This window comes from Balaenoptera musculus, chromosome 9 (assembly GCF_009873245.2).
Source record: "Balaenoptera musculus isolate JJ_BM4_2016_0621 chromosome 9, mBalMus1.pri.v3, whole genome shotgun sequence".
Classification (NCBI taxonomy): Eukaryota; Metazoa; Chordata; class Mammalia; order Artiodactyla; family Balaenopteridae; genus Balaenoptera; species Balaenoptera musculus.
In genome coordinates this window covers 12081864-12094633 of record NC_045793.1, presented here as the reverse complement: position 1 = coordinate 12094633, position 12770 = coordinate 12081864, and the positions used below count along the sequence as shown (strand labels likewise).

Below are 12770 nucleotides of genomic sequence, written 5' to 3'. Positions count from 1 at the left end.
GTTAAACCCCCTCATTTCCCATTCTCTCTGTATCTTGTTGAACCACATCCCTGGCCTGCAAAAAACTGCTAGCATGAGCAGGTATATGGTTTAGAGCATGGCACACTCTAAGAGATCATCACCTCCCAGTACTGCTGCCCCTGTGATTGAAGTTTCAGCAAAAGCTCCTTGGGTCCACGGGGTGGGAGTGTGGGAGAGAGCCTCACACTTTTGTCTGCACCTGACCCTACTTCCTTGCCCCTACAGGAGTGCTGTTTAGCATCGAGGTCACCTCTACCTACTTTGCCGTGAGGAACTACTGGCGAGGATTCTTTGCAGCCACGTTCAGCGCCTTTGTTTTCCGAGTGCTAGCCGTGTGGAACAAGGATGCTGGTAACAGGGGAGCCCTGGGGTGGAGGCAATGTGAAATAGGGAGGCTGGTAATGGGGCGTGGAGGGAAGCTCTGTGGGGCAGTGCAGAAAAGGAGTGGATGGCATCATTTGGGAAGTGAGACCAAGGCCCAAGGGTATATATAGGTCAAGGATACAGGTCATGGAATAAGGGAGAGTGTCTCTGCCAGTAGTGTTAGAAAAAGGAAATCAAATAGAAGAGGAGACATTGGGATGGGAGGAAGCTTTAATCCTTAAAACCTATGACCCTGGTTCCTTCTCGGTGGGTTTCTGTGATGCTCCCACCATAATCCTTGGCCTTTCCATCCCATAGTCACCATCACAGCTCTCTTCAGAACCAATTTCCGAATGGATTTCCCCTTTGACCTGCAGGAACTCCCAGCCTTTGCAGCCATCGGGTCAGTGGGTTTGTCTGCTCTGGGGGATAGTGGGGAACCAGGGCTGGGGCGTGGCTTTGCACTGGAAGGGACCCAAGCTGGGAAGGTGGGGTTGGTGTGGGTGAAGTGTAAATTGTTGGGGGGAGGTGGGTAGAAAGGGAAGGTGTGTGCCTGGCATTTGTTTCCCTGCGGTGGCCAGGCCCGAGGGATGAGGGTTTCACTTCTGCATAACTTACACCCTCAGGATTTGCTGTGGGTTCCTGGGAGCTGTATTTGTGTACCTGCATCGCCAAGTCATGCTCAGCGTCCGAAAGCACAAGGCCCTCAGCCGGTTTCTGGCTAAGCAGTGAGTCACCGCCCTTCTTCTGCCCTACCTGTTTACCTTCTGGTTTCTCCAAGAGTTCCTCCCTTTTAATCTTTGTGGAAGGCGTTAAATGCCTTTAGGTGGCTTGTGATAAAATATAGAAGCCCTGATACTCTACCAGGGCTGAATGGTGCGGTTTCCCCTTTAAAGATTGCTTGTTGGTGGAGAGAATGCTCTGTCTAATGGCCTGAGACTACTGTAGACTCCAGGAAACTTCGGCTTACCAGAGTCCAGAGAGTTGTCCACTGTGGCCTGGCTAAATTAGGGTGAGGATTAATTCTGTTTCTTTTTCAGCCGCCTGCTCTATCCTGGAATTGTTACCTTTGTCATCGCCTCCTTCACCTTTCCACCAGGAATGGGACAGTTCATGGCTGGAGAGGTCAGCTCCATGGGTGACCTCTGAGGGTGGGAGTCATGTCACTGAGCACATGACTGGAACCAAGCCAGGACGGGGCCACATGGAAAAGAGGAAAGAGCACAGGTGTCCCTCAGGCTTCTGAGCATATGTGCTTTTGCCCAAGGATAGACTCTCTCCCTGAGAAAAAAGCAAAAGGGTCCCATGAAAAATGAAACTGGGGAATTAGTTCTCTTAGAAAAATGGAAGTACCGAACATCCCTGGAGAACTGCTCCCTTTTGCTTCCTCCTCTCACAGTTGATGCCTCGGGAAGCCATCAGTACCCTGTTTGACAACAAAACATGGGTAAAGCATGTAGGGGACCCTGAGAGCCTGGGCCAGTCAGCTGTGTGGATCCACCCAAAAGTCAATGTTGTCATCATCATCACCCTCTTCTTCATCATGAAGGTACCGCTCCCTACACTCCTGGCTCCCTGGGCTTCTAGGTTTTCAACCTAGGAACCGGGGTGTGCATAGGGTAAGGAAGGGTAAAACTTCATTTGGTCTTCGTCCAACCTAATAAAAAAACAGTTTGGAAACCAGAACATAAGTAAGTTGCTCATCTAGAGAAGTGAGCCAATATCTGGGTTAATGTTCCATTCATGTCAGCTTAGTGATGTTGCCATAATTATTATAACCCTTCTAAAGGTTCCGCTTGCTAAATTATTGAGACATCACAGCAGCCAAGTAAATAAGGACAAGAGCTTAGCAATACAGATAACTGTGGAAAGACCTCAGATAAATTAACCAAATCCCCCCACATGTTAGATAATTAGGTACTTCATTCTCCATGCATCTGATTATCCATTTTCAGATGATTTGCATATCCATTTTTTCCCCAGTCTAGTGGATGATCTCTTTTCTAGAATTACAAAAGGGATAAAATATTTAAATCCACTTTATTAGTGACTATAAATAATTTTTATAAACGTTATTATTCTCTATTTAGGTAGTGAGGCTGTGAGGATTTTGCCATTCTTAAACCATTTTCTTCTAACTTCAATTAGGAAACAAAAGCTGATCTCTTCTATAACAGTTCTTTTTCATATCTGCCCATCAAGGATCACGTGTTTATAGACTTCTCAATTACTGCCTTATACAAGTATATTTTTATTTCCACCACTGGTTGTGACATCTGTTATAATTGCTGATTGCCTTTTTTTTCTCTTTTTTGATGATTGCCTCATTATTAATAGTATGTCTTGCTTGAATGACCCAACATTTTCCTCTATATATTAGGGCCTTCATTTGAAAGTCTGTCCACATTAAACTTTCATGTTTTTTCGTACCTTGCTATTAACTTATTCTTGATACTTATTGTGAATCTATATTTCCCCAGGATATGAGTCACTAAGTTATATTTATATTGTAATAGCTGTAGTGGGTTCATTTATTCAATAAATGTTCTCATGCACCTACTGTGTGCCAAATATGTAATACTTGATTATCGATCTTTTGTGAATCTAATACTTATGGTTGAAAAAAATTATTTTAAAATTTCCTTCGTGGTTTTTTTGCTGCTCATTTAATGTGCTTGTCAATGGTCTTATCCTTAGAGATACCAGGTGCTTGACACACCAGGTTCCAATTCTGTCACTTATGTTCTCAGGATTTGCTGTGGTGTTTCTGGAGGCTGTATTTATTTATGTTCTTTTTCATTCCATTCCAGGGGGATTAATTGGGTCTGTGGCTTCCATATTTTGCACACCCACTTTATTAATTAGATCATTTTCATTTCTTCCTTCAAAAGATTTGATATTTTTATCATAAAGAAGTTCTCAGTGTCTTGTTAGGGGTCTGATTTTTGGACTTCCGTTATAGAGTTTATCTTCTCTAATTTATAAACCCCAGCTTCCTGTAATTGGTTGTTGAGCATACAAACCCATCTGCAGTAACCAAGTCCAAGTTTTGATGGCATCTCAGAATTTCTTGTTCAATGATAATAATGCTGTTTTTCTGATACTCCTCTAGACTGAGCTGTATGGTAACTTTGGGATCATATATACTTTTGAAATGTTAAGCGTTTGAAAATTTTTGGAGAAACAAAATTCTGTATGTATTTTCAACATTTCCTTCCCACCTGACCTCATTTCCTCAGATTCCCAAGTATATCTCTGGATTTCACTTTACAGATTAAAATTTATTCTGAGAAACCTACTTGGATTATATAGCAGGACTCAACTGTATGTCATTCTTATTAATTTCTCACTGAATTACATCCTCAACAATGTCTACATAATAAGTGAATCGAGAAGAAACTCACATTTCTTGGGCTATATTTCAAGCCCAACAGTTTGCAGCAGGCCTATGCTATTCTATAATATTTTAAATGTAAAACCATTCCTGCTATAAATCCATGATATTACCTAGTTATCACTGCTTCCAGCATTTTCACTGTCTTATCATTGGACACATAACCGTACTCTTATTATTTCCAAAGTGTGGACAACAGGGCGCATAGGCACATTAAAACATACAAGTGACTAGAACAATTTTTCCACAGTTTGATTTGAAATTTAGCTTATGTGGTCTTCTGGCAGTCTCAGTGCTCACAGATAAGATTCTCATTTCAGCTCTTTATAACGTTGATGAAGGGGACTTCCATCTTCTCAATTTTTTTTTAAAAATTTATTTTATTTATTTATTTTGAGCTGTGTTGGGTCTTCGTTGCTGTGTGCGGGCTTTCTCTAGGTGCAGCGAGCAAAGGCTACTCTTCGTTGTGGTGCACAGGCTTCTCATTGCGGTGGCTTCTCTTGTTTCAGGGCATGGGCTCTAGGCGCGCGGGCTTCAGTAGTTGTGGCACGCGGACTCAGTAGTTGTGGCTCGCAAGCTCTAGAGCGCAGGCTCAGTAGTTGTGGCACACGGGCTTAGTTGCTCCGCGGCATGTGGGATCTTCCCAGACAAGGGCTCAAACCCATGTCCTCTGCATTGATAGGTGGATTCTTAACCACTGCGCCACCAGGGAAGCCCATCTTCTCAATTTTAAGACATGGAAGACATCACCATGTTGTAACTCTGGAGTGTTTATAATGAGTATGAATATAATTACAACATCTCAGTTTCCTTTTTAATAAGTCTAACATTTTTACCTAGATCACTGAGTTCTCAGTACAGCCTGAGGCTCTGTAGCATTCTTGCCTAATCTTCCTATGAATCCTTCCTGTGAAGGGTTTAAATAAAGTAGAATCTGTGATAAGAGGTCTCTAGTTTCCCAGTTCTCTAGAACTGGGTGTCTAAAATCTTGGGAATTATTGGTGTTCCAGATCACTTACCCTGCTTCTGGATCTTCCCTTTCATGTGCTAATAGCTCAAAAAGAATGCTAGTCTCACGTGTCATTCTCTGCGCTATAGGAATTGATAACTTCAGTGTCCTCTGATCCTGATGCTATTCTTACACTTATCTTGGAGGATAATCCGAAGTTCATCCTCTGAAATCAGACCAATCAGCCACCTATTATCTTTATTACTGGAGCTTTCAGATTAACCTGAGCCTACCAAATCCCTTATGGCTTTCATGTACTTATTCCAAAGAGATAGTACAGAATAGTTCAAGGGGTCTCAAAATGTTATATGTCAGGATCACTTAAGAAGCGCCTACAAGCGCCTAGAACTCTGTCTCCAGACAGTCTGATGGGGTAGCCTCCAGTGGTGTCTGGTCATCCGCAGTTTAAACAAGTTCCCCCGGAAAGCATTACTGTTGGATGTTTTAAGCAAATATTAGCTCTAAGTGTTTCTGCTTTGCATGAATACTGTTTGACCAAACTCTCTTCTTTCTTTCCTTCCTACCTACTTACTTAACTTACCTACCTACATCCTGCCTGCATTTACTGAGCACTGCCGGTGCTGAGAGAAGGCAAAGACAACCAGATACACTCTTGCTACACACTCGAAGAATTTGCAATCTGTATCCTCTTCAATTGTACATTTAACTTTGCTGTTCTCTACTGTTTTAAACAGTCCTATTCTGACATGGCGACATATGTATTTTGCCTCTTCTCAGAGCTTCTGGGATGAAGGCTTCTCAGAGCTTTCATCATTGTCTCTTGAGGACAGCCCTGGCTCAAAAGAATCTCTCTCTAAGGTTCAGAAAATTAGGAAATGTATTTCTCATTAGTTTACAATAAAGTTGGTGCAGTGTTTAAATTGTAAATATTTTGAGCCTCGCAATTTTTTTTTGGACCTTTAGCTGTTGTCATCTTTCACCAAATTAGTTTAAGATCTTTTTCTAAGATCGGCTTACTTATTTTGGAAATGATATGTAAACCTGTTGCTTAATTTATATATTATGTCTCATATGTTTATTTCTTTTACAGATATTTCAAAAGTTCAACCACTACTCCTTTTCCCATTCGGTTTCTCAGTTCTTTTGCATTCTTTGCTGCAGAATATACATATTGCTTTTGCTAAAATCATCCCAATTCCTGTTGGAATACTACCTTGGCCTTGGAGGTCTTTTCTATCACGCTGGCTGATTTAGCTGGCTCTCTCAATGTGCTCTTGCAGGATGGTCAGGACAGATCTGATTTTCTGATCCTTTGTTGAAGGTGATTTGATGTTAAAGGAAATGGCTCAGGCAGGACTGTCTTCACTCCAGGTTCCCTTGTGAGGCTTGCCATATAGATGGCTTTGTAAATGACCATATTGAAGCTAAAGCAGTCATGCAGTAAGTCACCATGACTTTAAGGTGTCTGCCACTTAGAACTGGGGCTTTTTTTTTTCCAGAAACATAGTCTGGCCAGGAAAAGATATCCTCCACGTTCAAGAGCTCAGGCTGCTTAGCTGAGGTGACCTTTTTGGGCTAAGAGGATACAGTAGGCTAGGGCCCTTTTGGGGGCAGTGACAGAGGAGTCCTCTGGGGCCTCACCCCTTGTTTTGATTGCCTAAAGGCAAATATTGTCACTCCAGGTAGGAGCAATTTGGGTTGATTGCCAGGAGGAACCTTCTTATAGTGTTGTCTTTGGTGAGCTCTTAGCCTGAGCGCTCCACGTGTTTTTGGTTCTGGAGGAAGGGTGACAGACAGGATGGCTTCCAGAAGGATAAGCTATCCCAGGATTTCTGTAACTCTTGAAGCAAGAAGGAGGAGGGTAGTGGGAAGGAGGTTGAGTGTGTGTGTGTGTGGGAAGGAGGTTGAGTGTGTGTGTGTGTGTGAGTGTGTGTGTGTGTGTGTGGGAAGGAGGTTGAGTGTGTGTGTGAGTGTGTGTGTGAGTGTGAGTGTGTGTGTCTGTGTGAGTGTGTGTGTGTGTGTGTGTGTGTGTGTGTGTGTGTATTGGGCCGAGTTGAGAGGGTGTCCTGACGCCTCTTTTTACCCCAGTTCTGGATGTCCATCGTGGCCACCACTATGCCCATACCCTGCGGAGGCTTCATGCCTGTGTTTGTGCTCGGTAAGTTCTGATGGGAAGCCTGGGATCTTACTGATGGCTGCAATCTAGTGTACTGAGAAAATAAGGAAAGGCCTGGAAGTCTGGGGGTTTGTATTTAGTCTTAGCGCCCAAGGAGGTGTGGCTCTGAGAAAAGAGCATGAAGACCTTGAATCTCTCAACACCTTCCTTCCTTTTGTCTCTCCCTAGGAGCTGCATTTGGAAGGCTGGTAGGAGAGATCATGGCCATGCTTTTCCCAGATGGTATCTTATTTGACGACATCATCTACAAGATCCTACCTGGGGGCTACGCAGTAATTGGTGAGACACGTTCCACCCTCCTATCACCCCGAATACCCACACTCGAACTCTCCCATGACATCTGCATTCCAGGCTACACAATATGGTTTTAATTTAATGCTGTTTAATTCAACTTTTATTCACATAATCAACCCTTGGCTCTGACTCTCATTAGCTCTTATTAAACATCTCTGAGCCTTAGTTTCTTCATGTAGAAAAGGGATTATGGGGATTAAATGAGATAATAAGGATGAGAGCACCTAGGATCACCTCTGAATGCTTGGTAAGGGCTTTTTTTTTTTTTTTTTTTCCAAAGAATCGTGGAAACAACAATGCAGGTGACTGGCTTGAATACTCCTAACCTGCAGATGTGCTCTTGTTAACGGGACTTGAGAGCACATGACTAAGAGCTAAGAAACATGGGCTCTGGACTCATCCCTGTCTTTTGTCACTGGATGACCATGGGGCAAGTTAGTGGCCTTTCTGCACCTTAGTTTCTTTATTGTAAAATGACTTCTGAGATGTCTTACAGCCCTAACATTTTGAGAGTCTGAGGTAATCTTTTTCCATTAAATCTATAGTCCCTTCCAACCAAAAGCCATGTCTAACAAAATGACCCAGTATATGCCCCAGAATTATTATGCTTCCTCCCTCCCTCCCCTCCTCACTGAAATCCCATAACCTCTAAGGCCATGCCTCCCTTTGATTTAGAACTAACCAGCTTTATAGTACATACAGTGACCTTACTCCCCCCGTCATAGTTCTTTACAAAAACCTCCTTCATCAATAAGAGTCATCTGCTCTTATTCCACATCTTCATGCCTCTCAGGTATCCCCCCAATCTCCCTGGTGGACATTTGCCAGTATATCTCCTGTGTCAGTTTATGTTCTGAAGGATATTGGGTATACCAGCCAGTCGAATCATTCCTCCCAATATTCCCTTTTGTGACTTGTTCTTGTTCCATTTTGATGTATGGCTTCCCCAGCATCTTTTCTCATAGAATATCTTCCCATATTTAAATAACAGATATAGTTAATGCACTAGGGACTATTCTGGTTGGTGGGAAAACATAACCAAAAACAAGTAAGACAGATGCTATCATCAAAGAGCTTATGGAATCATAATGTTTTAGATCTGCAAGGGCCTTAGAACTTATCTAATGACCCCTTTCACCTTAGAGATGAGAGCATGGGATTCCAGAAGAATTAAGTTCTATTCATACAGTTGAGAAATAGTAGAATCAGGATCTCATTGATCCAAGTCCACAGCATGATTCCTGAATTTTGACTCTATCCACTCATAAATTGTTGGCATCAAAACCTGAGGTCTGGGCTTCTCTGGTGGCGCAGTGGTTAAGAACCTGCCTGCCAACGCAGGGGACACGGGTTCGACCCCTGGTCCGGGAAGATCCCACGTGCCGCAGAGCAACGAAGCCCATGCGCCACAACTACTGAAGCCTGTGCACCTAGAACCCGTGCTCCGCAACAAGAGAAGCCACCGCAATGAGAAGCCCGCGAACCACAACGAAGAGTAGCCCCCTCTCGCCACAACTAGAGAAAGCCCGCGCAGCAACAAAGGCCCAACGCAGCCAAAAATAAACAAATAAATTTATAAACAAAACAGAACAAAACCTGAGGTCCAAGGTAAAACACTGTAAATGGGTTTTTAAATGCTCAGTTAAGAGTGATCCAAACTTTTAAAAGCAAGGAATAGATGCCACATCACCATCTTTATTTTATAAATGAAACTTTGGCCACACACAAAATTTTTGTAAATTGCCGAAGGTCATAGAATGAGATCAAAATGACGATTTTCTAACAGTTCGGCATTCTAACCCTTACTCCCGACAAATGGTTATCTCAGGAGTGTTGGCACTGCCCAGGATCATGTGTCCCCACCCTGTGTCACTCCCGTCACATCCCCATGTAGCCCCCCCCCATGACAAGAAAGGCAGCCCTAACCCACCGGTACACTCCTGTGTCTCATTCTAGGAGCAGCAGCGCTGACTGGTGCAGTATCCCACACAGTCTCCACAGCCGTGATTTGCTTCGAACTCACGGGTCAGATCGCTCACATCCTCCCCATGATGGTGGCTGTGATCTTGGCCAACATGGTGGCTCAGAGCCTGCAGCCCTCCCTTTACGACAGCATCATCCAGGTCAAGAGGCTGCCCTACTTGCCTGACCTTGGCTGGAACCAGCTCAGGTCAGGGGCACCAGCTGGAATTAGTTCAGATTTGATGGGGTTGGTGTGGGAGGTTCTGAGACTGAGCACGAGGTGAAGGTCAACGTCTGGAAGCACTGCTTTTTACTCATTTTTATATTCCCATGCACTTCATAAATATTATGAGTGATCAAATGCATGGCAGACCTCACGGGAGGAGTGGAAGGGACAGGCGTATGGTAAGGCTAACGCTGCCTGTGCTTTCTCCCTCTGCAGCAAATTTACAGTCTTTGTTGAGGACATCATGGTACGGGACGTGAAGTTTGTTTCAGCTTCTTGCACTTATGGGGATTTGCGAAACTTGCTCCAGACCACCACAGTCAAGACTTTACCACTGGTCGATTCAAAAGGTCAGTGGTAGGGAAGGAAGCAGTTTCCTGAGCTAGTGACCTGAACACGGGCTCCACAGAAGTGGAGGCGGCACTGTGGTGTGGGCTTGTCTAAGGGGCCACCCAGGCTGCTGCAGGACGCCCAGCCTTAGGGAACATGGTCATCTTCAAGGAAGGAAAAACACAGCCATAACACAAGCACAAGAAGACAGTTAAAAAAACCAATGAAAGAAATACAGTTGATTCTCATTAGTCCTTGTAGTTATGTTCTATAAAGTTTCCAAGAACACCGAATTAGGGACACTATACTGAACCATTGCTCCTAGAGGAAATTCAGGGTGAGGTTCCTGCAAGCCTCTGGTCACAACACTTTCTTCAAGTAATCAAAGCATACACTTGTCGTAGGTGTGTTTCTCCTTAAAGACACCTTATTTAATATCTATTGTTAATTCATCAACATTGAACTCACCACGACCAACAGAAGGTTAGCTCATGGCTGAACAAAGCTTTTATCTAGCACACTTCTTTTCTCCATAAGGCACAGCACAGCCTTCTTGCTTAGGGGCAATTTTAAACAGCAAAATTGGGCTTCCCTGGTGGTGTAGTCGTTAAGACTCTGCCTGCCAATGCAGGGGACACGGGTTCGAGCCCTGGTCCGGGAAGACCCCACATGCTGCTGAGCAACTAAGCCCGTGCGCCACAACTACTGAGCCTGTGCTCTAGAGCCCATGAGCCACAACAACTACTGAGCCCATGTGCCACAACTACTGAGCCTGCACTCTAGAGCCCGTGCTCCGCAACAAGAGAAGCCACCGCAATGAGAAGCCCGTGCACCGCAACGAAGACCCAATGCAGCCAAAAATAAATAAATAAAATAAATAAATTTTTTAAAAAAACCCTTAAGAAACAGCAAAATCACCAACACAAAACACAAAAAATGCAAAAAACATGGCATTCAATGGACCACGAAAGAACATTTGTTTACAACTTGAAAGCTGGAAAAAAAAAAAAAGGCAGAGCATCACTTTGTTCAGACTCAGCTTGGAACGTGTGCGTGGGGTAACTCAAATTTTTTGCTGCTCTGCACATGTCTATGAATGATGGGAAAAGTACTGCAAATATTGATTTTGGGTTACAAAGATATTTAAGCCCGTAGGTGAATTCACAAATAGGGAATCCGAGAATAATGAGGCTTGGCTATAAATCTTACAGCCCCTTATGTGGTTCTCATTGCTACCTAGCTAAGTGATAGCTGTTCTTTAATGCCCAATTTGAGGAGCAGATGAAACTGTTCCATGTGAAGGAGTGAACGTGTTTAATGAGCAGTGATTTCACCTCCTTCACCATCCTTTCTGCCCACCTTTGGCACTTAATCTTGCTTTGTATTATTTCTTATTGTGGTTTCTATGTCTATGTCTTATCTTCCTCAGTAGATTGTGTATCCCTTGAGGGCAGAGACTATAACACCTGTCTCACTCAGACTGCCTCCCTATAGGTATTTACTGGATATTAAATAAATACGTGTCTAATGTTTGTATTAGTGTAATAGAATCATTTAGGGAGATTTGGAGCCATTTAAATTGTTAGCTCTAATTTCAAATAATCAGAGTATCCAAACTACTCAAATTAGCTTAGTTTTAATATTTTCCCAAATCCCAAATACCTTTCAGTGGCCTCTAAACCAGTGGCCTCTCACTGGAATAGGGGTACAGCCGATGGGCTGCAGGGTTTTCATAATAATGACTGAGACCTCATGGTAAGACTTGTCTCAGTAACACTGCTGCAATCTTATGGCCTCAAAACTTAATGAAAATGTTAATTATAGTAGCAGAATTCTGATAAATATATAAAAGACCTTCCCAGGAAAAGTAGGCATTCTGTTTATACCTACAAGGACCCAGAGTCTTTAAGTGATTAAGCATCAGCTATCCTTGTAGACTTCTTTCAAAGTATATTCGTTCATCTCAGTATGAATGGCTTTTAATGTGTCTTCTTTTGGAGACAGTGTTGATTAGCCTATTTTAATACCAAGTTCACCTATTTACAAACAATCTGTGTAAGGGCTGCATCAAAATAAGTACAAATTAGCACCAATTAGTGTACTACCAATTGGGGCTCTAAGCGCTAAATGGGTGAAATAATAGGGATTGAGTGAGATCAATCCTGGAAGACTTTTGAAATGAGTTTTTAGGAAGAGAGGGTAAGAGCTGAAAAAAGATTGGGTGCTGGGCTTCTGTCCCTGACTCCATCCTGCCGAGCAGGACGAGGCGGTAATTGAGCGGGCCCTCAGGCTGAGCTTGGATCTCCCCCAGATTCGATGATCCTGCTGGGCTCCGTGGAGCGGTCAGAACTGCAGTCCCTTCTGCAGCATCACCTGTGTCCTGAGCGGAGGCTGCAGTTAGCCCAGGACATGGCAAGGAAGTTGTCAGAGCTGCCCTTCGACGGGAAGGTGCGGCAGGCTGGGGAGGGGCGCCGTGGCGTCTGGCCCCAGGGTCGACCTGAGTCTTTTGCCTTTGTGGATGAGGATGAAGATGAGGACCTCCATGGGAAGCCCGAGGTGAGTGGGCTGGGAAGGGCCAGGTGAACAGGATAGATGCAGCAAAGGGAAAATAGGAAGAGAGAGAGAAGATGCTGATCATTGACAAAGTCAAAGAGACAAGTGCCCCTGGGTCCAGGGACTGAAGGAGATAAGGTTGCAAATGATGGTACCGAGAGAATTCAAAGTGCTGTAAGGACTTCTGAACTGAATAGAGTTAGATAGATTTCCCAGGACACCAGCTGGTAAAGGCAGGAAAAGGTAGCCTCTTCTCTAGGACTGAGAATTTTTACTATTCTTTACAGCTGCCTCCTCTTCCTCCTCCTCACCCCTTTCCTACTGCTTCACTGACTCCCGAAGAGCCCAATGGGCCCCTGCCCGGCCACAAACAGCAGTTGGAAGCACCGGAGCTTGAAGGTAAAGACTTTCCCATCATGCACCTCATCCCTGAGACTGCAGGTAAAGATTCTCCCATCATGCACCTCACCCTTGCCTCATA

The 12770-nt window shown here is 43.9% G+C and overlaps 1 protein-coding gene across 1 annotated transcript in view; it reads left to right on the top strand.

Moving 5' to 3' along the window:
• CLCN1 (chloride voltage-gated channel 1) overlaps nt 1-12770 on the top strand; it is a 32392-nt gene that overhangs the window by 12696 nt on the left and 6926 nt on the right. The window contains exons 8-18 of the mRNA XM_036864027.1: nt 247-372; nt 703-787; nt 1011-1112; nt 1425-1509; nt 1784-1933; nt 6837-6906; nt 7093-7203; nt 9175-9388; nt 9623-9756; nt 12048-12292; nt 12577-12688. Coding sequence (XP_036719922.1) covers nt 247-372; nt 703-787; nt 1011-1112; nt 1425-1509; nt 1784-1933; nt 6837-6906; nt 7093-7203; nt 9175-9388; nt 9623-9756; nt 12048-12292; nt 12577-12688 — 1434 coding nt within the window. The remainder of the gene's footprint in view (nt 1-246; nt 373-702; nt 788-1010; nt 1113-1424; nt 1510-1783; nt 1934-6836; nt 6907-7092; nt 7204-9174; nt 9389-9622; nt 9757-12047; nt 12293-12576; nt 12689-12770) is intronic.